The following is a 25620-nucleotide window of genomic DNA, read 5'->3' on the forward strand; positions in this document are numbered from 1 at the left end:
AGGTCTGAGGCACCTGATGCTCAAGCTTAGAGAAAAATGGGGATCTAAGTGCAGAGGATAAGCCAAACCAACATCTCGGCCCCGGCCAGTAGAATGATGGAGATTCGATCCAAATTCTTTGTGTGTTGGGACTGACTTCAATGGTAAAGAGTAAACGAAGGAGGGGAGAGCATTCAGTGCTGGTTGTTGGCAAGCCGGGCTTCTCTTGGCTGAACCTCCCCAGCTAGCACCCCCACCCCCAACACACACACACACACACACACACACACACACACACACACACACAGGTTCTCTCACACACAGGTTCCCTGGACAGCAGCTGACAGAGGATACAAAGAAGTTACCTGTTTTCATTTTCAACTTCCTCCTCTTCTGATGCGCTCATCCGCTTTGCACAGAGCCTACAGGTCATGCCCTCAGCGGAGCTCTGACTGGAAGCTCTCTTCGAAGAGGACCTCTCCGTAAGAGACCTCTGGGATGATGATTGACTGGACGCTTGCCTGAACAAACAGCGAAAATAATTAGATGTGCCAGAAAATGACTAACATGTATGGTGACACACAACGCTTCCTTTCTATGCACCCAAATCCTCCCTGAAGTATACACATGTGCACCCAGAGCATAAGCACACATGTACGCATGCATGTACCTCTACGTCCATACAGTTGCACCTGGGCATGCCTGCATTCCTGTATATGCACACATACCTCACACAGAGGCACACACATACACCAATATATATCACACAATCACAAGCAGGAACAGGCATATCCATGGACACACACACACACACACACATCTCTACTCATGCAGACACACACATACACTGATATATATGCACTAATATGCATGAGTACCCCTAAACCCAAGCCTACATTTTTGCATATGGTGCCTTCCATTGGTCTGCAAATACCCTCTGAAAAACAGTTCCCCTGGGTTCCCTATGGCTGATGCTATCCCTTCTCTGCCAGCTATCTCTGAACCACACTTCCTGGCTTGCAGCCAAGATTGTGATGAGTGTGTGTGTGTGTGTGTGTGTGTGTGTGTGTGTGTGTGCGTGTGTGTGTGTGTGTGTGCATGTGTTGAGATGGACTGCAAATGTTTGGCTTTGTTTATAACTAGGGATGGCAACTAAATGAAAACCACAGACATTTCTAAATATAGGATCCTGGTGGCATGTGGCAGGCACCTACGGCAAGAGAAGGCCAGCCTCAGAGGCCTCTTCCTGCTCACAGCCCGCTCGCTAATCAGCCCATTGAAACTGCAGATATGCTGCCCACAAACAGGGCCAGGGAGGCACGAGCTGCAAGCTGGAGGAGACCTCGTCCTTCAGGAGTTTGGCTAAGAAGAAACATCATCCCTCAGAAGCTGTGACTGGATTCTAGTAGCCCTTGGCAGACAGGACACTTGGATTTCATGCCTGTGCTCTCAGGTGTGGAAATGGTGACTGACCCAGACCATTCCCATATGCCTTGTCATGGATGAATCCTACCAATGTTCTTCCCATTGCTTTCCTCCTCACTGCCCTATATGTGGGGTGTCTTTAAATCCTGTGCTGGAAGACACCAGAGGAAGAGCATAAAAATCAGTGGGCTTGTACTAATTAGTCTTGGGCATCTCCATTATGGGGCTCAGAGCTAGCTCACAGGCCACAGAGGACACTTGACAACTCCACCCAGACGGGCCATTCAACCCAAGCAACCTCTTGTCTTCAAAAGAGATGTGTACATCAGAGGTGCTCTCTTCCCTGCTTTCAGACTTCCCACAAACCATTTCCTCTCCAGATCTAAGGAATAGCACAGTTCCTGGCCATAAAATATCAAAGCCATGCATGCAGAATCCATGGAATCTAGCTAGAACTTGTCAACTTACTTTTTCGATGCATATCGGTCCAGGAGGTACCTGGTTTGGATGTTTCGATATGACTGGTCAAAGTGCTTGTGTCTTTTCTGGTAGAAAGGCACTACAACCAGGGACATCTTGGATATTCCTGAGAGAGAAATTATTTTGAGGAGTCGGTCCTGTGCTCTCTGCCTTTCGCATTCTGCATTATTCCAAGGGAGAAAGGTGGAGCTGAGACAACAGCACTGTGGGAGAGGTGTGCTTGCTGTGCAGTCCTGAAGACCAGAATTAGGTTCCCAGTGCCCATATAAAAGACTCAGTGCTACATGCCTGTAACTCTGGGGCTGGAGATGGCAGAGTGGAGAAGGGAAGAGTCCAGGAGCTCACCGGCCTGGTAGTCCAGACAGATTGGTGATCTCTGGGTTCAGTGAGAGACCTTGTCTTATGGTAGTAAAGAAGGGGCAGGACACTGAGAAAGACACCTGCATTGACCTCTGACCTCCACATGCACAGAGACAGGGAGAGACAGAGAGAGAGAGACACAGACAGAGACAGAGAGAGACACACAGAGACAAGACAGACAGATAAGCACAGAGACAGAGAGACAGACATACAGACAGACAAACAAACACACACAGACAGAAATAGACACATACATACTCACAGAGGAAGGGAGAGAGATGCCCATACACAGAGAGAGAGAGAAAGAGAGAGAGAGAGAGAGAGGCAGACAAACACACACTAAGAGAGACAAACACATACACACACACACTAAGGAAGAGAGACAAATGACAAAGAGACAGACACAAAGAGAGAGAGATACAGAGATACAGAGATAGACAGACAAACAGACTCATACTAAGGGAGAGAGAGATGACACAGAGAGACAGATAGACAGACACAGATACACACTTAGGAAGAGAAAGAGACAGACACACAGAGACAGACAGACAGACGGACAGACACACACACACACACACACACACACACACACACACACACACACACTGGCAGCTATTCTGATCCCAAGGCAGGGAAATGGGGATAAGTACACAGACAGAACTCATCCTCAGCTATAATCACAAAGCCCACAGACTTCTCTGGAACCCAGTTTTTCTTTTCGTTAGCTTCCACAGAAATGGGAAAATGTGACTCTCTGCTTCATTTCCTTTCTAGCTTAGCAGTCTTTGTAGAATGCCTACTGTGTTCATGGCAGTGCAGAAAGCTGTGTGAGCAAAGAGGATAAAAATAATTTAAACAGATTAGAGCAGTAAACACATACTTGAACTGACAAGGGCCCAAGGCCACAGAGATAGAGCGACCTACAAAGGAGAAGGGAGGGCAGCCAGAGAGGCCCCCAGCAGAGGACATGTGGCCAGGGTTCTGGGGGGGTGACTATGTAGCAGACAGAGGTCAGGTGACAGGAAGGGCCCGGAATCATGGCAGTGGGAGCACTGTGTGCCCTACAGAGCTACTCGGTGAAGGTTGAAACCACACCAGAAACTTCCGGTGGCTAACCCAGGGGTCTTGGAAAATTGCTAGCCCCCTAGTGCCTCCAAGGGTCATCTGAAATCATGAACCTTTGGCTTCAGGTGGGAAGGTTGGAACAGAGACGGGAAAGCACAAACCAAGACAGCAATGAAACCCTGGGATAGGAGAAAGTGAGCAAGTCTGAGTAAAATTCTCCCAAGAGATTAATCATCAAGAGATGTTAGAGCATTGCAGGAATTACACATGTTCACCTCATGTGTATGCCTGCACTCACCCCAAGGAAATAAAATCCATGCATTTGGTCCTTTCTGCGCAGTCACCAAGAGGCAGCTTTCCTAGATCTCTGTGACCCTCATTCACTTTCCCAGATAAGATACAAAGAACTGGGCAAGCCAGAGCCTTGGCTGTTCAGTTTAGAGAAGCCCGAAGCAAACCCCTGAGGCCGCCACTCAGACGCAATGACAGGGGTGGGAGTTCAAGATGGGAAATTAGGGGTAACTCAGAGAGGAGAGACTGCCCTCACTCTAGCCCTCATCACCCAAGCCATCTATCTATCTATTAGAAGAGTCACCGTGTTGAATGATTTACCCCATGATCAATTCCTGTTGAGACCGTGGGATCGAAGAATTATTGAGCTGAGAAAGACCGTAGAGATTATCCAATTAGCCCAGTCCACTACCCACTCCTGAAGGGCAGTAGATGCCTATCTTATGGCTTTTTATGCTTTGTCACACTAGTGTATTTCGGTATTTCTTCTTAAAAATTGACTTGTGATCCAGCCATCTCCTAGCCCGGAGGACATGTATGGATTCCACAGAGTGTGGGGTGTGCCATCATACACAGGTTACAAATGTGTAACAAGGCATTGTGCCCCAAGGGCCACACAGAACCAACCCAGCCAGCCTTCAAGGAGAACTCAGAGGTCAAGTGCCAGGCTCCAAGCTGAGGCCAAACTTGACTCCCGCTCTACGATGCTTGGGGCTTACTTCTAATCTCTCCGGCCCTGATATTCCACACTGAATCTATGTAACAGCTGGCACTGTGCTTGGTAGAAAGTAACAAACAACAGAACCCGTGGCTGTCTCTGTCACAGGTCACTGTGACACTGAACTGTGACACTGAACCCTAGATAGGAAGGGGTACCTGAAAGGCCCTATCGATTTAACATGGGAGAGCCTCGGCTGTGTTTCAGCAAGACAATTGCCAAAAGAGGTCTGCTTGCGCGGTGGCTGCACGTGCTGTCTCTGGAGCTGTGCATATGGGGGAGGGGGTGTTAGCTAAAACTGGGCCAGCACTACAGAGGTAGCCACCATAGATTCTTCTCTAGGAATTCTTCCTTGAGCCATCTCCTGATGAGCACTTCATCAGAAACCATAAGCTATTGTATCATTTCCTATGTTACTTCCATACATGTGTGTGCTATGTTAACCTTCAAACTTGCTTGTATACCTCTGCAAAAAGGACTCCAAACACATGCTGCATCCCTAGTGGAACTAACTATACACCAAAGAGGGGCATGCACATTTGGCAAAGCCCATGCTTCTGTGCATAATGTAAGTACAGCTCCATGACTGTCTTCCCTTTAACTGTTCTGATAGTCCCACTCAATGCCCCAGGCACAGACAGCGCACGGCTCTGATATCTCTGATACTACCCTCACACGCCGCCGCCGGGTGGGCCTGGAAGTCTTCAAGCACTTCATATGTGAGGAACACACACTTTGCAGTTATTAGAGAGGAACCACTGACCTCAAGTGGTCACGTTTCCTGGGCCCCTCACTCTGACACACTGACCTACTGTGGATACGACACCCAGGGGGCCTTTGGCAAGGGCAGCAGCCCTTTACAGCACTTCTCCCAAATGTTTTGTTCCCTTATATCAAAGTCAGGCTTGTCGCATGCTCTCCAGGTACAAGCACTCTCTACTCTACCCGTTTTTCAAACCACAGCCTTTAGAAACAACTAATAGATACCCACTGACGAATCCAAGACCACTGGACTTAAAGAACACTTCAGAACTCATTGCTCGGGGACAATGCAGGCTGCACCCATGTGCCTAGGACCCTCAGCTTCACTTCTCTCTTCAGATTGCTATCAGTGTCATACCCAAAGAGATATAGAAAAGGGGAGCACCGGAACCCCAGCATGTGCTCTGCAGCCATGGCTGACTCCTTGGGACCTGACACTTCAGAACCTCCCTGAGCCAGGCCAAGCTCATAACCCAAGTTATATCAATTGAACCTCCCAGAAGTATAGTTCTGTAGCCCAGTAAATGCTCAGGCACAGAGAAGTAAAAGGGTTCACCCAGCCTAACACTACTGCTGTCCTCTTTAGGAAATGCTATAAGTGCCCCCACACATACCCAGAAAGATGAGGAGTACCTCTTCTTCAAAGATCAGGTTCCCCTGGAGTTTGGGAGACAAAGAGGCTTTGGTTCCAGAGACCCCAAGGCCTGAAGGCTCGCAGCCGGGCTGCTATAAAACCAGGGGACTGAACTAATGCCAGAAATATTCCTCTAAATACCCCTTGCTCTGGCAGCATAGGTCCAGGGCTGTACGGAGCTAACATCAGAGGCCATGCTGACCAGTAATGCTGAGCCCTCTCAGATGAACACGCCCCACCCGACCTACTGGTGCATTCCAGCAGAGCCAAGACACCAGCTGCTCTCCTGAACACTCCCAGACACTTTCCTCCTCAGTCCAGCTCTGGAACCACACCCGAGAGGCTCCTGACATGTTTAGGAATCATGACACCATCATGAAACTCTAGCCTGTCCCCCAGCACTGGGACTGCGTGTCTTTGATGTACCTTATTCTAAGCCCTCCCTGCAAGGAACAGTGGGAACAATCCTGCGTGTGCCACTAAACACAGTTTTGGTTTGTAAGGATATGTCAAGCTGAAAGCATTTATTACTCCTCTTGCAAGTAAAGAAGTTATTCACACAGCCGAACGTGCCAAAGTTCATAAAAAACATGGAATAAATTCATGGAAGAGGAGGGTCACCTGGTACAGAGTAGACCCCAGGGCACAAGCCCTGAGTCCACGAAATGGACTTTTCCTCAACTTTTCCCCAACCTACTTGTCCAAAGTCTTTTCAAAATGACTTATTGCCAAAAAGGACCTCTTACCACCAAAGCCAACAACTGGGCACAAATCAAGCCTTAGGGGCACCGAGAATCCATTACACATGGCTGGGTTCTGCAGGACCCTGCCTTGAGACCCTTAGCATAAGATATGGAGGGATACAACTTTGTCTCCACAAAGTACTCAGCTGTCTGCGAGGGCTCACAGGCTCCCCCAAAACGCTTCAATATATATTGAATTTGACACAGGAAATGATCCCAACCAAGAAGCTTCCACTCGGGTAGTTCTTACAGCAACCCACAGACAGCGCCGTCCTATTTCGCAAAAGAAAATTAAGCAGACGGTTTAAAACAGCTGTGCAAAGTTGACAATCTCCCCTCGTTCTGCGCGTAACAGTCCCTGGTGTTAAGGTCCCTGGCTCATGCGAGTCACATACAAGTTTGCTGCAGATATAATTTAACATCCTCCCAGAGCATTCTGCAGCTTACCCCACACATTAGCTCCTCTCTGCCTTTGTAGAGCCAGGGGTGTCAGTGGGTGAGCTCATGGGCACAGCATCTCTAAAGGGCACATGGAGTTGGCGTGAGCCCCAGGGACTAAGTCCTTGGCTCCTAGGACAGCTTTTTATCTGGGCCCCCACCGATTATTCAGTATCACCTTTAAGTGTCTTCGTTCCGCGAGCTCTTTGCTTCCTGTTTTTGTAGCACTCGGGAAAGAAGGAATGTTGGGCAGGTGACAGAGAAAGCTGGACTCTTCCAGCCTGGCCCTCAAATGCAGCATGAGACCTTCCCCCCTGGTAGGCAGGTCTCTGTACATGGCTCAGTACAAGCTAGAGACCTGGAGGATCCAAACCGCAGATGTACAAGGAAAGGAAACCCACCAACCCACCAACCCACCAACAATTGTCCTTTCACTGAAAATGCTTGGGCTCTGCTCCCAGCCCTGGCTAAGCTCTATGCTAAATGCCTAGTGTGTCTCTCCACCCTCTCCCCTTTCCAGTCAGCCCTCTGCTCTCTCCATCTCTGATCCTTTGTAAGAACCTCAGACGTCCTGTCAATTAGCTGATCTAGGAACAGAAAAAAATAAAAAATGCAGGAGACCAGTGGATACAACCTACCCTTAAGTGGTGTCGGATTATACAACAATAAGGCCCAGAACATAGGGAAATAAAGAAAACTCTTGGGGGTCATGCCTAGAAATGTAGCACAGTTCGTGGAGTACTTGACTTGTGGGCTTGCTCTCCAGCAAAGCATAAAAACCTGGTGACACATGCCTGTGATTCCAGGAGTCCAGCACTCAGGAGTTGAAGGTAGGAGAATCAGAAGTTCAAGGTCACCCTTGGCTAGATAGCAAGTTCAAGACCAGCCTGATATACATGACCACCACCACCACCCCTTTAAAAGTAGGGAGGAGAAGGATGGGAAGGGAAGGGAAGGGAAGGGAAGGGAAGGGAAGGGAAGGGAAGGGAAGGGAAGGGAAGGGAAGGGAAGGGAAGGTATCCTGAAATGAGCATAGAGTCTGGTCAAAGATAGGCACAAAGATAGAAATCCTTTGGTTTCTCCTACAGGAAGGGATATATACAGGTGACTCTTCACTCTGAACTTGGCCCCATGGGAAAGCAAGTACAGCATGCACTGTGGTCTCCCGAAAAGATCACGGCCATGAAAAAGGAGAAGAAAAAAAACCACTCACCCAAAGGAAAAAAGCCAGCAGAGACGAAAAGTGCTGTGGAAGAGTTTCCCAGACACTGGCCCAGGACAGCCGAGCTAATTTCTCCCTGCAGAGCTCCGTGCTTCCCCCCATTTATGGCCAGAGGAGGTGCTATATTTAGGCACAGGGCTGCCTCTCCCAAACCCATACCTGCATCATAAATCACTTCCAGAAGAGAAGCACCAGACGCAAGGGAGCCAGTCAAACTAGGAAGTAGATGGTGTTGGTACCAAGTCCCAGGGTGCTCTGCTCTTTCCCTTCCTGCCTATGCATGGGAGGTGAAAGACAGACCCAAACTCTCAGGCATGTTGTCTCAGTCCCTGACGGCTCCCTGACACAGGCTGCGGCCCCCTTCCATGAGCATCCATGAACATCTGAATCAGCTGTTAGCCAGAGCACCTACATCCAAAGGTGCTGTTGGCTATGTACAGGGAAGACAGCTGTTCTGTGTATTTTCCAGTGTGTGTGTGTGTGTGTGTGTGTGTGTGTGTGTGTGTGTGTGTGTGTGTGTGTGTTGATTTAAATGCTACTCTATCTAATGTGTGACTTTATCGTAGAAGGATTTATCAGGAGCTGCCTACCTGAGCAGGGACAGCTTGCTGGGCAAGTTCAGTCTTATTTAATGGTCTTCGGCAAACTGTGCTGCATCTGACCTGCGGGGATAACGGCAGGTGTCCATCTTTTCACACAGCATGTGTCCAAATATAAATAACATGCACCTGGCATGGTCCCACTGCCAAGGGGGAGGAGTCTGGAGGGACGGCGGCTGAGGCTTGAGGACTCCAGCCAGTCAACCCTACCGAGCTCTGTATTGCTGTGTTAGGTAGTGTGCGATAGCAACCGCCCAGAAGCTGGCAGTTGACGCCAAGTCTCCGGAGGCCTTTAAAGAAACCCACGCTCCCACATTTGCTTATCCAGACAACTTGAGGAACAAGCAAATAAGTATCAGAAAGGCCTGAGGCAAAGGACACTGCTGCCCCTCATCCAAGGGTCCTTGGATACTCAGTCAGGGACTTTTACACATTCATATTGTGTCTTATTTTCCCTAGTACCTCAGCGGGTCTGGTTAGTTTTATACCAACCTGACACAAGCTAGAGTCCTTTGAGAAGACTGACTCTCAACTGAGGAAATGCCTCCATCTGACCTGCAGGACAGCTCGTGGGGAGTTTTCTTAACTAGTGATTGATGTGGGAGGGTTCAGCCCATTTGTAGATGGTGCTGACCCTGGGCAGGTGGTCCTCCCGGGTTCTAGAAGAAAGCAAGCAGAACAAGTCATGGGGAACAAGCCGGTAAGCAGCACCCTTCCATGGTTTCTGCTTCAGTCCTGCTTCCAGGTTCTTGCCCTGGTGTCCTTTGATGACAGACCGTGATGTGAAACTATAAGCTGAAATAAGCCCTTTCCTCTTCAAGTTTCCTTCAGTTGTGGTGTCTTAAAACAACCATAGAAACCATCGCTAAGACAGAAATGGGTACCAGGTCATAAGGTGTCTTAGTTAGGGTTTTACTGCTGTGAACAGACACTATAACCAAGGCAACTCTTATAAGGACAACATTTAATCGGGGCTGGCTTACAGGTTCAGAGGTTCAGTCCATTATCATCAAGGCAGGAACATGGCAGCATCCAGGCAGGCTTGGTGCAGGAGGAGCTGAGAGTTCTACATCTTCATCTGAAGGCCACTAGGAGAAGATCATACTAGCCAGACTTAAGCATACATATGAGACCTCAAAACCCCACATCCATAGTGATACACTTTCTCTAACAAGGCTACACCTCCTTCAATAAGGCTGCGCCTCCTAATGGTGCCACTTCCCTCGGGCCACGCATATTCAGACCACCTCATGAGATGTTGCTGGGAAAGTTTCAGTTGACTATTTTTGGAGGAGGATTGTGGAAGGACTTTGGAACTTAGGGCTAGAAAAGCTATTCAGTGTTAAGGGCTTAATGAGCTATTTGGGCACTTAAATGTAAGAGTGGGGGAGACAATAGAGGCTCAGACTGCAAGGGCTCTGCCAGGGCAATTTGTCTGGTGTTTTTTGTCTGATCATCGAGGCTGAAGAATCCCACTATAATTAATAAGAGGCCAGAATCACTGAAGTGAAACTTTTGCTTTGCTGAAACAGTTGCTCCCAGTCAGATGGGGCTAAAGAAAAAAAGCATCTATGGTTAAGGAGAGACCAACATCATTGAGGAAGGGAAGGGTTTCCTCAAGGTAAGCACACGAAGCTGTGGTCCACGGCGAGCGAGGCTGTACCTCATGCTGGCATCCTAACTTTGATTGAGAGTTCTAGGTTGAAGGAATGAAGGGGTCATGAGAGAGCAGCTGAGTTTTGGCGCTGTCAGAGGTCAAGATGTCAGACTCGGTGGCAGTAAGAACTCCAGAATGTAAGGGATTGTGGAGAGAAGTTGAGGGTCAGCACCAAGTGTCAGGGTCGGAGTCCCTGAAGAGAGCCCAGGAGAACAACTGGTTACAGCAGGAACCTTGGCATTTTGGAGATGTCAGCACCATGGGACAACAGTGTGGTGGCCCTGCAATGACCTTGAACAACCCATCTACAGAGTCCCAGCAGGGTGGTGAGGAGAGCTTCACAACTGGTCCTAGCATCAAGAATGCACTTCACCCTTTGGTACCAGCTTCAGATAAACCAGGATCACCCCAGTTAGAGTGAAGTTACGGGGTCCTAACCAGTATGTATACACCTTCCTTCTAACAGAATTGCTAAGGCATCTACTTGGTCTTAATACCACCTGGGGCAAGGCTTCTCTCATTGAATCCCAGAAGTATTGCACCTCTCTAATCTCTCTCTGGATCCTTCCTCAATTTCAGGGTACTGTGTGCTTGTTCTTACACAGTAAGAACACTTGTGGACTGCTTAAGATCCGGCTTATTAAATCTGTGTACAATGACTTCCTAATCCAATCAGGCTCCTGCACTGAAAGACCACAGACTGGGGGCTTACTAAGAGCAGGACCTTATTTCCCACAATCCTGGAGGCTACACATCATGTAGGAGCAACTTTCTCATACACGGATGAAGCCTTCTGGCTATGTCCTCTATGAAGGAAGGGACAGGGAGCTTCACAGGTTGCCTTTTAAAGATCCTTTTACCAGGGATCCACCGTGGTGACCTCATCATTTCCCATAATCCCCTGCATCCTCACCATCCCCTTGTGGGTGCAAATTTCCCCCAAGTATTGGGTGACATGAATGTCCAGGCCACAGAGGAAATCCCAAAGCCATGCTCTTTCTCCACATGATGGACTGACTCTGCCCTCCCCCTGTATATTTAGGCATGATGCCCTGTGCCTATGTCACTTACATGTGGCATAGCTACAGAAAGCATATGGAATGTACAATGTCCCATTCCTACCCAGGGAAGTGCCAATTACCTGTGTTCCCATTGCCAACTCCCCTGTCATATCTCATGAGGCTAGCGGACCCCAGCTCCACCCCTATCAACTTTGTGTAAATGTAACACAGTACTCTGTGATACAGGAAGCCTGTTTCCTAGAACACTCCACATAAGGAGTCCTCCACTTTCTGGATGTATCCCACTGAGGGAAGAACCTCCCTGGGACAAAGGAGGCTTCTGATGGGAAGCAACCCTGTCTTTTCCTGGGGATCAATTCCCTTCTGTTCTGCATAGGATGAATTTGTCCAAGCTCAGTCTTTCATTCTCTTCCTGAGGCTCTGCTGTGTCCCCCCTCCCCCCATGGAGTGGACCTGCCACAGACTGTAGCTCAAAAAGTCAAATGGTCAGAGACAAGACGTAGAGAGCAGCACATGACATGGGAGATTGGCTTCTCTGCCAGGTTCCCAAGGGAAAGACCATCACAGTCCTACCCTTCGGAAACTTAGGGCTGAGTTTCTATCATGTGCTACCAAAAACCTCCAGTAATTTCATGTTCAAACTCACAACTTATTAAAAGGCCTATAAGAAATGTCCCATTACATAAAAAGAGGGACCGAAATCCAAAGAATAGAATCACAAATATTTCCATTTTACAAAACTCTGGGCGTTTTTGTTTGTCTGTTTGTTTGTTTGTTTGTTTGTTGTTTGTTGTTGTTTTTAAGTTTGTGGACAAAAGTAAGTCCTGGGGATTTGGTTAGTTAACACATGGCCTCCCCTCCCCTCTCCTCCAGATCCACTCCTCCTCTGCTTCCCTCCAGAAAAGAGCAGGTCTCCAATGGACATCTAGTGAATGCAGCGTAACAAGTTAAAGGAAGAAGAGGCACAAACTGTCACATGAAGATCTAGACGACGCAGCCAGTGAGAAAGGGTCTTAAGAGCAGGCAAGAGAGAATCAGAGACACCTCCCAAGCCCACTGAGAGGAGCCCCCTCGAGAACATCAAGCTATACAATCATAACATGTGCAAAGGACCGAAACTGTGGTCACGGCCAGGATGTAATGGACCAGAGAAAAATCAAGAAGTTAAAATAAGAACTAATGTTCAACTCAGGAGCTCAACTCGAGAAGAAGCTGACAGAAACCAAGTTACTCTGAAGCGATATCCTTTCATGTACCATGTCTTAGACAATAAGTTGTCCAGTGTGCTGTAGAAAACTTCCATTCAACAACCTCACAGCTGTTCATGACCAGAAAAGCCTGTGGGGGTCAAGACAGCTCAAGAGGGAGGCAGCTTAGGATGATGGGAAAGCATCCAGTCAGCTGAGCAAGGGTTCTGTCGCCTTCCCTACGTGAGTGTGAGAATGTCCCCGGGCCTCTGTTTTCCTCTTTCTGCAACGACTCCAGTGTCTGGCAAACTTTCTTCAGGGCCATGAGCAGCAGCTGCTGTGACCAGAGCTCCCCTATGCACCCAGAGCTTTCTCAGAAAGGGTACAGTACCTAGGGACTCACCTCTACCTGTGCCCAGTGGAGTAGCTAAGAGCTATGGTAACAGCACGCACGTGGGTGCTAATTCTCATCCACAACACAGAGCCCACCTGTGGTCGTTTGAGTAGGAATGGCCCTCCACAGACTCGTGTGTTTGAATGCTTGGCCCATGAGGAATGGCACTATTAGGAAGTGTGGCCATGTTGGAGGACGTGTGTCACTGCGAGCGTGGATTTTGAGGTCCCGTATGCTCAAGCTATGTGCAGCGTGGTACACAGTCTCCTGCTGCTGCCTGTGGATCGAGATGTAGAACTCTCAGCTCCTTGTCTAGCACCATGTTTGCCTAAATGTTGCCATAGTTACCACCATGATGATAATGGTCTAAACCGCTGAACCTGTAAGCCAGCCCCCCAGTTAAATGTTTCCCTTTATAAGAGTCGCCTTGGTCATGGTGTCTGCTCATAGCAGTACAAACCCTAAGATATCATCCATAGAGAGATCGACCCCCCACCCTTTCATGCAGTATTAGGACTGAGAGCGGCAGTGAACACATTCTGATTACACAGCACGAATCCAGAGTCTGAATCCAGATGCTCTCTATGTCTTGTGTCTTCTGTTTCTGTGCTATCCATGTGGACTCGGTGAGAGAAAGGGAATCGATGCCTTCAAGAGACACAGGATGCCACATGTTTCCTGTGGCTATTGGTGACATGTGACCCCATCTTGGGGAACTCTATTTTTCCTAGTTCCTAGTCAATCAAGCACAGTCCACAGAAAATGTTTAATAAATGAAGGTCTAGACCCTCATATATATGTGTATATATGTGTGTGTGTGTGTGTGTGTGTGTGTGTGTGTGTGTGTGTGTGTGTGTGTGTGTACAGTATTTCTCTTATTCTTATATCCCCTATTATCAGGAACTATTAAGGCAAATGCTGGGGTTCCCTTAATTTATCCTTTTTTTATAATGTTGACCTTACTTTGTACTCCTAGCGAGGTGATCTGATTGTATCTTTTCTGAGACCAATGTCAGTATGACGCGCTCAACCTCAGATCTTGGGTGAGGGCTTTCTTAACACACCCTCAACACACCCAGAAACATACTCCACCACCACTGTGTGTGGGATAAGAAGGCCCAGGTTCTTGGGCAGTGAGGATGAGTGGCTCAGACCACACACATCCTTTCCTGGTAGTCCTGTCTTCATTTCAAGACAAACTCGGTTTCTACAGCCTGAGGTCACTCGCCCCACCCGTGCACCCCAGGGTTTGGCATGACTCGGCGTCTCTGTAATGGAGCCCAAAGGTTTTCCGTATTTTGTAGCTCAAAACATATCCTAGGAAACCCATCAACAGATCTCACGGTGTGCCTCGGATGATGAGTGCAATCATCTGCCACCGCCGCCGGCTCCAGCATATTCCACCCAAGCTACGTGCCCGGGCCGCGGCGGCAGGAAGCCCAGAACTCAAAGCAGCAGCACGAGGCTTTCCCTCGGATTCCAAAGGTCTGTCTTCAGCGGGCCAAGGCTAGAAGTGCTCTTAGCAGACAGGAAGCCACAGTGGACATGAGGTCTAGTACGTGATTGAGAGGAACACAAACAGCTTAGTGTGTGGTGTGTGTGTGTGTGTGTGTGTGTGTGTGTGTGTGTGGTTGTCTGGGAACCCTTACACTCACACATCAAGCTAGCTCTCAGGGCTGCAGCTAAACACCCCTGCAGCACTCTAAGATGTGAGAGTAGCCCACTCACCCGTCAGAATTCAGCAGTAGGGTAGCACACTCCCCGGTGACCTGTCTCCACCTTGTGTTTGTTTTTTGTTTTGGTTTTTGTGTGTTTGTTTGTTTGTTTGTTTGTTTGTTTGTTTGTTTTGAGTCAGGGCCTCTCACTGAACCTGGAGTCCATTGATGCAGCTACATTGGCCAACCATTGAGCCAGGAATCTGCCTGTCTCCGTGCCCCAACACTGGGCTTACAGAAGTGTGTCTCAGCATCCAGCTTGTATGTAGGTGCTAGGATCCAAACCGGGGGCCTCATGCTTGTGTGGCAAGTACTTTACTGACTGAGCCATATCTAGCCCCGCAGGGGGTTTGTTCCTGCACTGGATTCCGTGAGCCATGCTAAGGCAGACGGCAGCTAGGTTCAGCTCGAAAGCCCTAAGCTGGAATCCAGGGCACAGGCTCGGGCTGGTTCTGTTTGTTAATCTATTCTTGGAGCTGGATGCCTATTGAGAATCCCTTCAGCTGCTCGGGGCCTTGATTTCCTCATTGGCACAGTGGGAATCAGATTAGACACTCCTAGTTTAAGCCCCAAGAGGCTCCGGGTTCAGTCCTGAATGCTCATGCACTGAGCCTAAGCTTGCCGTACAGGACCGTGGGGCCAGCTGCCTGGCCCACGACGGGCTCCAGGAAACAGTAATGAAGGCTCGGACAAGCCATGCCAACGAGGATTCCATTCTGAAAATGCTCAGAGGCTCAAAGATTAGCAGCGATGTGCCGTGCCACGTGTTTACAAGAGCAGTGGCAGCAATGAAATAAAAGAGGCCGTAGGCGCGAGAGTCCCTTCTGCTGGCCCGGCCCATCCTGGCGAGGCAGGAAGCAAACAGTGTGCCCGCTGGACTGAAAGAGAGCCGATAGGCTGAGGACCGACACGGGCTGGACCATAGCAGTTAGCAGAACTCAGAATGCAGAGATCCAGACAACCCCTTACTTTCACCTCAACTACAAGAGTGGAAACCATGGTCCAGAGAGGTTCGTAAAAGGCCAGCGAATGTCCTTATACAGAGCAAGGATCTAAACTACAAATTTGCTACTTAGGACTTCTAGACCTTTGTGCTGGGGCCTTCTGGGAAAGGGGAAAGGTGCACAAAACCAGGCCATGGTCAAGGTCTGGGCTACCATCTAGTCCAGTCTGGAGCCGGGACAGGATTCCAGCTCAGGAGGCTAAGGTGAATGAGCGAGTGTGAGCGAGTGTGAGCAGTGCACACATGTGAGCCCAGTGGTGCGAGCATCTTTCAGGGGAGCATGTAGCCTCGACAAGATACAGTCAACAACAGGGGTAGGAAGTCGGCAGCCTTTTAAACGTTGTAAGTAATAAAATAACCCCATGAAGAGCAACTGGAGCCTGGTGTGGTGGGGCAGGCCTGGCCTCTCAGCCCTTGTAAGATGGAGGCAGGAGGGTCAAGAGTTCAAGGCCATCCTCAGGTTCGTGTTGAGTTCCAGAACCACGTCTCTAAAGAACAACCAAATAAACAACTATGCTCACTTCAGCTTCAGAAGTCCCTGTCTAACGCTAAACTCCGTGTTCACAAAGCCAGAGTGCCCTTGCCTGTTTCCCTTGGCTTCCCCGGCAGGTACTGCTGGTCCACATAAGCCTTAAGACCACATCCTCAACTGCCCCACATTCTCTGGGCACAACTAAGAACATGGCTGCCCAGCCAATAGGAAAGGCAGCATGAAGGGAGATTCCCTTCTTCCGGCTAAGCCACGCTGAAGAGTAATATCTACCGCCCCGCTTAGCTCGGCATCTAATGGAGTCGGCCGACTCCTGAGGGAGGTTCTTCCTCCAGGATGGGCTCCTTCTCAGATATGAGCCCAGGGAGCCATGTTCCCTCTCTTTGTGAAAAGCAACCGTTGTCCAGTCGGCCCCCAAGGACCCTGCAGCTGCCTGCATGAGTGCCTGCCGATTTACTTGCTGCTGCTGTTGCTACATCAGGGGCCCACAGGCTACGGGAGAGTAGAACGGGCAAACTACAATGTTGCGAAGAATATGAATGTGTGTTAGGGATGGGCTGACCTCCCATGCTGCATTGTGGCCAGACGCTCACGTGCCAGATTGGCCAAGTGACCCTGGGTGACACACAGGTGCGACTTTCTAACAAAAGGTACGGTGAGCATGAAACTGAGAGATGAGAGATCTCTCAGGTCTACCTTTCTCATGTACCCCCGAGTCTGTTGTAATTAGGGGGCTGAACGGTTGATCATCCAACAGAGACACTCTGAGACTCTGGAAAGAGGCACTGTTAATAACCAGTGTACACCCAGAGATCCAGACATCTGCCATCGTGACCACAACCAACCGATCTACACAGCAGAAATACCTGAGAATGTGTATGTTCAACCTTACACCGTGGCTCACCGTGGTTGTCAGCTCCACTGGGTAGAGAGCGGACTAAGAGGTGTGCCTCTGGGTAAGTCTGCGTGGGTGTTTTCAGGAAGGTTTCATTCAGGTGGGTTGTCCCACCGCAAATATGGAAGTGCTATTTCATGGACTGGGGTTCCAGAATGCATAAAAAGGAGAAAGTGAGCTGGTCCCCAGCATTCATCTCCCTCTGTTTTCTTACTGTAGATGTCTCATGCTTTTGCCCCCAAGACTCCCCTCCACTGCAGACTATGATCCTCTCAAATTGTAACTGTGTACCCTCCCGAGCAAGCCCTCACTCCCTTAGCGCTTTGTCGGGCATTTTAACTCACCAACAAGGAACTAACATACTCACTAACTTCGAGCAACTGAGCACGTTATTTTCAAAGAACCATAAACGATCCTAGCACACCCCAAAGAGCCCTTACCGGCCTCTTCACCCTTAACAGCCTCTGCCGCAATATCACCTCTGTCCACAAGAGGGCGCACCGAGCCACCAGAAATCTCTTCCATGAACACTTCTAGCTGCGGGCTCTTTCCAAGAAAGTATTGTGCAAAAGAAAGAAAAGTAAAATTGGAACTTTAGTCCCATTACCCATAATCTTTTTCAACGTGGAATAAAGTTTCATTGCTCCTGACCGGGGGCTGGCAACTCACAGGAATTCTGTCTAACAGACCCTCGGCCAGGATGGGCCACATTGTTTCTGTGATTTTTAGAGGGCTGTAAAAACAAAATCAAGAAAAACCATAGAAACCTTCCTTTTTTCCTGTCCAGTGGTCCATATGAGCGGCCCAGTTTGTCTATCTGCTTTCTCCAGCTGCCGAAGAGTTTTTAATTACACGAGTAGCTTATTTTCTTCTGGCAGAAAGAATGCAGGGTAGTATAGGGAGGGTGGGCTAAGTATTGCCAGATAACTCCTCCAGAGAACGTAGGGGCTCTGACAGCCGATAGAAATCTTCACTTGCCAGTAGACCTGGTATAGCCCTGAGCCTCACAGTTGTCGGTCTGCACAAAAATCACATCCTGGTTGACACTCTTTAGCAAGAACAGAACAGACGCTGAAAAGCAAGGTTGGTGTGTTTAGGGACTTTGCCAGGTCCTGAACTATGGGATAGCGTAGGTGTTTGATGGATTAGATCTTGGTTCCCAATCTAGCAGGTGTTGGGGCCTACATGCCGGGTTTTAAGGTCGTGATGATGTCTCCAACAGGGCATCAGATGTGCTAAGGTCTTAGGGTCTGCTAAGGTCTGGGGGCTGTTACAGATAGAGATGCTCTACAAATAGCCTGGCCTAGATTGTCACTCCCAAATGGGCCCCAAAGTCACTTCGATCTGAGCTGTTCCCAGCCCTGTCATATAAAGTATCCCTTACTATGATAGGAGCCCAGACTGTACTGCGTCTACTCTGATATCTGTGGGGAAAGGAGGGCTTCATACACACTTAAAAACCCGTTCAGCACCCTGCATCTAATGCGAGTTTTTCCTGTGACGGGACTGCAGTTAGGAAGCTGTAGAGACTGTGGAACCATATGAGCTGCAGGGGTCACCTCACGACACTGAGAGCTGGCTACGGAGAAAGTGTGAAACCAGCAGGGCTTTCGAAGTGGAACAGCCTTGCTCAACGTGAACTTACAGCTGGAAACAAAGGCCTCCGAACCCTTGGGAAACATAGTGAAAGATCACAGTGCTGACCATTGACTGTGCGTACATACTTAGGTAATACAAAATGTACCTAAAATATTCTGAAGGGCTGCAGAGAGGGCTCATTGGATAAATCACTCGCCTTTAAGTTCAAGGCTCTGAGTTCAAATCCCCTGGACTTACCTAAGCAGGACACAGCAGCAATGGTCTGCAGTCCAAGTGTTCCTACGGGCAGGAGCAGAAATAGGAGAATCCATGGAAGCTTGCTGCCAACTAGGCTACCATTTACAGAGGGATTAAAAAACAGCCCAAAAGAGGCCCTGTCTCATTTTTGGAGGAAAAAGGAGGAGGGAAGTAAGTAGCAAAACCCGAGTGTACCCCATCAATTTCACCTCACACCGTGGCGCACACACGCATACAAACACATACACACTCACAGAAACACGCACGTGGGTGAAGTCAAAAGAATTGGAAATATGGCTTTATGATTTCCATGTATTCTGTGTAACTTCGTTGTTGTTTACTCTTCCGAACAGTCTCTTCCTGTTTACCCTAAAGGGTGCAGTGTGCTGCTATAACCAGCAGGTGGCGGTGTTGGATTTAAAGAAGCACCACACAGGCTTAGGGCTGCGGCTCTCAGCGCTGTGTGAAATCTACAGCCTGGTACATCGTCACAGACCCAGCAAAGCCTTTTGGGAACACTTGAGGCCACCTGCCTGCTTTACAGTAAGAATCCACAGAACTTGCAGAGCCGTTCTAACTAGGACCCAAACTGGAGAAAACAAAACGCCTTACGCCATGAGAAAGTACAAAGCATTCCGACTGTGTGTCTTCGCCCCATCTGCGCCTCGAAAGCTGGGTGCAAAGGCCCTAACCCTGGTGTCTGTGCCCCCAAAGCCGAGTACCGAGCCATAATCCAGATGCTGGTGTCTGGAGAGGGTCTTGGACTACTGAGGGTGGATATTCAGGGTGATGCAGGGTAAAGTGGAACATAGGCTGTATCGCTCGTTATTGGCACTACAACAACCCGTGCTTGATGCTCCGTTGTGACAACCTGGGGAGGTGGGTGGGGCCAGTTACTAGCAATGTGCACAGGAGATTGTGAAGTGTCTGTGTGGCAAAACACACTCAGCAGGTGAAATAAATTACATGTTAAGTAGCCTGCCAGCGGGTCCCGGTAAGCTTTGCTCACCCGGGGTTCGCTCAGTTGGGTGGCTGCCTGGATGTGCCACGTTAACACACCTGACTCTATCTGTGAGGCCGGGAATGAGGGCAGTGGAGAGAACGCAGCTCCGTAAGGCACGGGGGTCGGGTAGAAGCCCTAGGAGAGGGGTCCTTACCCTCTAAGTGCCAACCCACATTTCACCGAACACTCTTGGACCCATGGAGTAGAGTAGACGCTGGGGAGTGCACCCATTGCTGTGTGGCAGTGCGGGGTGGCATCGGCGCTCCCTATTCTATTATTTAAGCAACAGGACACGACTATGCATGCAGTTCGGGGCATGTGGTGACTTTGTCTTCTATAAATCTTATTAGTCTCCTCTCCCAAAAAAAAAAAATGCAACCAACGTCCATGTCAGGAGACCCCATCACCGAGTACCCTGCAGAGCCAGGGTAGCACTGCCTATGGCTACTCCCCTCTCCCACAGCAGCATCGTAAAGAACAAACCTCAAAATGGCTCCTTCTCTGCCACAGCCATGGACTTTAACACTCAGAGTTCCCCGTGAGGCCTTCTTCATCCATCTACAACGTAAACCACGGGTTCTGGGGTACCCACCCCAAGCTCAGGTGAAGCTGTAAGAGATATGAGATCCCCAAGAGTTTGCTCCTGCCCCGGAGCGGCTATGGTTTGGATATGGAACGTTGAAGGCTTTGTCTCTGGTGGGTAAGTCAAGCCACGAGAGGCGTCTCCAGGCTGCAGCCTTGGATTCCCAAGGCAGAGTAAGTACTTGGTAAAGTAGTAGTGGCCGGCTCAGCGTTGATCCGGCTTCTAACAAACGCTTCAAACATCAAGTCCTACTGGGCCTGAGACAGTATGGACTACTTGATGCCTGAATGGTCAGGAGCTATGACTGGGTCCTGAAGGTGAAAGTGAGGGAGATGCTTAGCTATGCCCTGACAGGTTGTGTGTGCATGTGTGGGAGGGTGTTGATATCTGTGGGGGACAGGATAGCCTCAGAGGTAGGAGTGCAGCAGTGCCCTAAGAAAGAAAGCAAAGCCTTGTCCAGGGCCTCAAAGGAAACATGCCAAGAAAGAATCTGACTGGGAGGGTCCCACGCCTAAAAGACAGCTTATCGAAAGGGGAAAGCACATGGCAGCCCTTGGTACCCAAGGGTGAACTTACCTGATTCTCTTGGCCTGGTCCCCTCCCATCTTCAGCTTTCTGGACAGGACACTGGGGTGGGGTATAAGTGACGAGGAGGAAGATGAAGACCAGAGGAGCAGTTAGAGACTCTGAGCAAAGGGTCCAGCAGTGGAACACAGCGGGCCAGGCACAGCATCAGGACACGTGGGAACCACAGTGATGGGCAGCATCACCGAGAAAGGCTTCGTGATGCTGGTCTGTGCTGAGCTGAGCTGAGCTGTGCTGAGCTGTGCTGTGCTGTGCTGTGCTATGCTGTGCTGTGCTGTGTGTGCTGTGCTGTGCTGTGTGTGCTGTGCTGTGCTGTGCTGTGCTATGCTGTGTGTGCTGTGTGTGCTGTGTGTGCTGTGCTGCTGTGCTATGGGATGCTGTGCTGTGCTGTGCTGTGTGCTGTGCTGTGCTGAGCTGAGCTGTGCTGTGCTGTGCTGTGCTGTGTGTGCTGTGCTGTGCTGTGGTGTGTGCTGTGCTGTGCTGTGTGTGCTGTGCTGTGCTGTGGTGTGTGCTGTGCTGTGCCCTGCGCTATGCTGTGCTGTGCTGTGCTGTGCTGTGCTGTGGTGTGTGCTGTGCTGTGCTGTGTGTGCTGTGCTGTGTGTGCTGTGCTGTGCTGTGCTGTGCTGTGCTGTGCTGAGCTGTGCTGTGCTGTGCTACCAGAAGGGCAGGAAGGATCGGAATCAGCCAGGCCTTGAGAGGAGGTAGGGAGGCACAGGGAGGCGCCATATCTGAACCCACAGCTCTGACGTCCAAAGGGATGATAGATTTCAGAAGTGGAGGTTACAGCAGGTTGGGGGGTTGTGGGGCCCATGATGCTGGTTTCCTGAGAGCCACAGCAGTGTAGAGTGAGGCTTGCTAGCCCCCTCTCCTTGGCTGTTCAAGATAAGCAAGCAATTCCTCCACACCTCTAGGAGCTCAGGAGAGCCTCTAGTCCTTGACTTGGCATGGTCAGGGCAGCTGCTCAAGACAAGACTCTTACCTCAGCCACCACTGCCCCAAGCACCTTGGGAAACTGTGGTCCAGGCAAGGTAAGCCTCAGTGAACTTCAGATGACCCCACCTAGAGGAACAGTTTGCCAAAGAATCACCTGAAGTACCTGTTATTGGTGAAGTGCCAGGCTCCTGATTGGTCCTTAAATGATTCTCGTGATTGGTCCTTAAATGATTCTCGTGATTGGTCCTTAAATGATTCATTCTCTCTCTTCTCTTCTCTTCTCTTCTCTTCTCTTCTCTTCTCTTCTCTCCTCTCCTCTCCTTTCCTCTCCTCTCCTCTCCCTTCTTCTCTCCCCTTCCCTTCCCCCTCTCTCTCTGTCCCTCTGTCTCTCTGTCTCTGTCTCTGTCTCTCTCTCTGTCTCTCTGTCTCTGTCTCTCTCTGTCCCTCTGTCTCTCTGTCTCTGTCTCTCTCTGTCTTCTGTCTCTCTCTGTCTCTCTCTGTCTCTCTCTGTCTCTCCCTCTCTCTCTCTCTCTCTCTCTCTCTCTGTGTGTGTGTGTGTGTGTGTGTGTGTGTTTCTGTGTAATAGCCCTGGCTGTCCTGGAACTCACTCTGTAGACAAGACTGGCCCTGAACTCAAAGATCCACCCCTGTCTCCCAAGTCGCCACCCAGCTCTTAAGTGAGTCTTAAGTGAGGTGTGAATCGAAGCTATGCACATACAAGTCCGCTGCTGCTGGACTTGCAGCTAAGCAGGATTTTGCCCCTCCCCCCACCGCCCCACTCTGATCTATGAGCAGACTATTTTGCAGTGTAGACAGGTGAATCTGGGGGGCTTCTCCTGGATATTCCTACCCCTGTGATGCAATATTAGGCTCAGCAAAGGCCTCTTCTCGGTGGTCGAAGGCAACTGGACAGGGAGTCTCGAGGCTGTACGCTCTCGGTCCACTCGTCCCTCGGGAGGAAGCTGAAGGCTTCCAGAAAGTGCCAAGAGCAGAGATGGAGGCGTCTACAGCACCAGCCTAGTGTGTGAAAATCCAGGGGGAAGAACTGGAGCCCGAGAACAGAAGATCTCCAGGGAGCTCCCAAGGGTAGAGAGCAGAGCATCTCACACCCGGAGTCTGCAGGCTGGAACAAAAACCTGCTAAGAGCGGAGGGTCCCAGCACCCAGAGCTGGAGAACCACACACCACTGTGGAAGGCCGAAAGTTTGCTCTGACGGCCCCTAGCTTAGAAAGCTTGGCGCTGTAAGCTAGGGCCAAGGACTCAGTGTCATGAGCCTCTGGGGTTTTCAACCTGGCCTGCGAGCCTCTGGCTTTGGAAGCTCGGGGCCCTCAGAGCTCTGGAAGCCTCTGCAGTCTACGGTATCTGAGTGAAGCAGATGGGCCCGACTGTGGATGTCTCAGGCTGGGTGGGGCTCCAGGCAGACACACTCCAATGGCCTGGGCTGCTCTCCTGCCCGCATCCCACACACTTGGGTCTCCTCCTCTCCCACACTCAGTGACTGAGGTAAATCATGACTTGCACTGATGTTTTTACATTTGGGTTGGACTGAGGAGATTATCAGTGATGGAGTGAGGGGGGGAGAGACAAAGACAGAGAGACAGAGAGACAGAGATAGATAGAGGGAGGCTTAGAGAGAGAGACTTGGAGAAAGAGGGACAGACTTGGAGAGAGGGAGACTTGAAGAAAGAGACTGAGAAAGAGGGGGGAGGGAGAGAGAGAGAAGACTTGAAGAGAGAGAGAAACTTGGAAAGAGATAGATTCTTGGAGAGAGAGTGACTAGGAGAGAGAGAGAGAGAGGGACTTGGAAAGAGATAGATTCTTGGAGAGAGAGTGACTAGGGGAGAGAGAGAGAGAGAGAGAGAGAGAGAGAGAGAGAGAGAGAGAGAGACTTGGAGAAAGAGACTTGGAGAGAGAAAGAGACTTGGAGAGAGAAAGAGACTTGGAGAGAGAAAGAGACTTGGAGAGAGACAGATTCTTGGAGAGAGAGGGACTAGGAGAGAGAGTTTAAAGATAGACCAAAGAATCACCAGAGAGTAAGACAGAGAGTGTAGGGAGCTGGCAAGAGACACCTGGTTCTCACAGTAAAGTCTGTGAGAACCCATGGATCTGATTATAGACTGTGCTCAGCCTTGGCCTTCTCCTGAACAGGACTCCCAACAACTTCAAGAGCCTCTAACCGGTTGTTCACTCACTTTCTCCTCGAGGACCTTCTGGAACAACAGGAGACACTAAGACACTTAATCTGCTCCCAGTGACATCCGGCCAGAGCAGGGGGAGCCAGCCCAGGGGAAATCCGATTGGAGGGCCAGCCAGAGAAAGAGCATTTGTCTACCCAGCAGCCTTCACTGTCCTCCCAGTGGCACAGGACAATGGGCACTTCTCTGTTGATTTTCTGTTCTCAGTTGGGACAGAGGGTAAACTGTGTCATTCAAGACCTACTAAAGAAAGTGGCTTCTGTACGGAGTGTGCCCAGGGCTCAATGATGTCATGCTAAACCCTGGAAGGAATAGGAACTGGGAGCATAGGCGGGCATGGGAGTGGTAGGGGCAGGGGCTGATGGGGTGGGGGTGGAGTGGGACAGCAGGAAAAGTAAGAGGAGGAAGCAGATGTCCACAAACTGAGCAGCTTTCAAGTCACAGGTCCTGGACCAGCTGCTGCTGGCATTGGGGTTCTGTGCTAGCAGCCGCTGGGGTTGGGGTAGACACTCCAGGATGTTGAGTCTTGTATCGTCCTGCACACACCTGGCTTGCTGTCACTGCCACCCACAAAGTAGATTCCTATGCTGGGCTCCAGAGCACTGGCGGGGAGTGGGGTGTAAAACACAGGGTCTCAAGGTCCAAGGACTTTATCATGCCAAAGAAGCTGACTGGAAAGTTGGGCGTGGTGGTGCACACCTTTGAACCCAGCACTTGGGAGGTAGAGGCCAGAGGACCTCCAAGTTTAAGGCTAGCCTTGTCTACAAAGCAAGTTCCAGGGCAGCCTGGGCTACACGGAGAAACCTTGTCTCGATGGGGTGGAGGGTGCTGACAGGGGCTTTCCCCATATAAGACTCAAAGGTCGAGTAGTGTTTTAAATATGGATGTTCAGAGCAGCAGAGACTGTTCAGCTCTTGACCTCACAGTTCCCAGGAAATCCTTCAAGAGAAGCAATGGGGGGGTTTTGCTGTTGTTGTTATTGTTGTTGTTGTTGTTGTTGTTGCTTAAGTTTACAGACTTACTGCTCCACATTTTAGATAATTGTGCCGCGAAAGCAAAATAGAACAACCCCATAAGGCTGTATAGCCAAGATCAATATAGAATTTACAGGCAAATATACTTGGGGCTACACTTGGGGATGTCCAACATGCAGTCAGGGCACCCCAGAAGAGCTACGAGTGCAGCTCAATAACAAAATGATAACTTACTAAACAGATAATCTCCCTCTACCCTTTTAAAAGCCTTTATTTCTAATAATCGTCATTTGCTTACTATTTGGATTGCCCGTGTGTATGGTGGCATTGGTAGCCAGAGGGCAATGCCATGGAGTTGAGTCTCTCCTTCATGTAGCTTCCAGGGACTGACCTCAGTCTGACAGGCTTTCGCCACCAAGCAGCAAGCACTCT

The 25620-nt window shown here is 49.8% G+C and overlaps 2 protein-coding genes across 6 annotated transcripts in view; one reads left to right on the top strand and one right to left on the bottom strand.

Annotated features, from left to right (window-relative positions):
- Myom2 (myomesin 2) overlaps positions 1-8832 on the bottom strand; it is a 73130-nt gene extending 64298 nt beyond the window's left edge. Inside the window, exons 1-3 of one of the 6 annotated variants that reach the window (XM_087588531.1) lie at positions 8708-8832; positions 1873-1990; positions 345-500 (exon numbers count right to left, since the gene is read on the bottom strand). In XM_087588531.1, coding sequence (XP_087444657.1) covers positions 345-500; positions 1873-1979 — 263 coding nt within the window. In that variant the 5' untranslated portion in view covers positions 1980-1990; positions 8708-8832. 6 annotated transcript variants of the gene reach the window in all.
- Erich1 (glutamate-rich 1) overlaps positions 1-25620 on the top strand; it is a gene marked incomplete at its 5' end in the record, with an annotated part of 52793804 nt that overhangs the window by 51812180 nt on the left and 956004 nt on the right.

Source organism: Rattus norvegicus, chromosome 16, assembly GCF_021556685.1.
Source record: "Rattus norvegicus strain SHRSP/BbbUtx chromosome 16, alternate assembly SHRSP_T2T, whole genome shotgun sequence".
In the NCBI taxonomy this organism is placed as follows: Eukaryota; Metazoa; Chordata; class Mammalia; order Rodentia; family Muridae; genus Rattus; species Rattus norvegicus.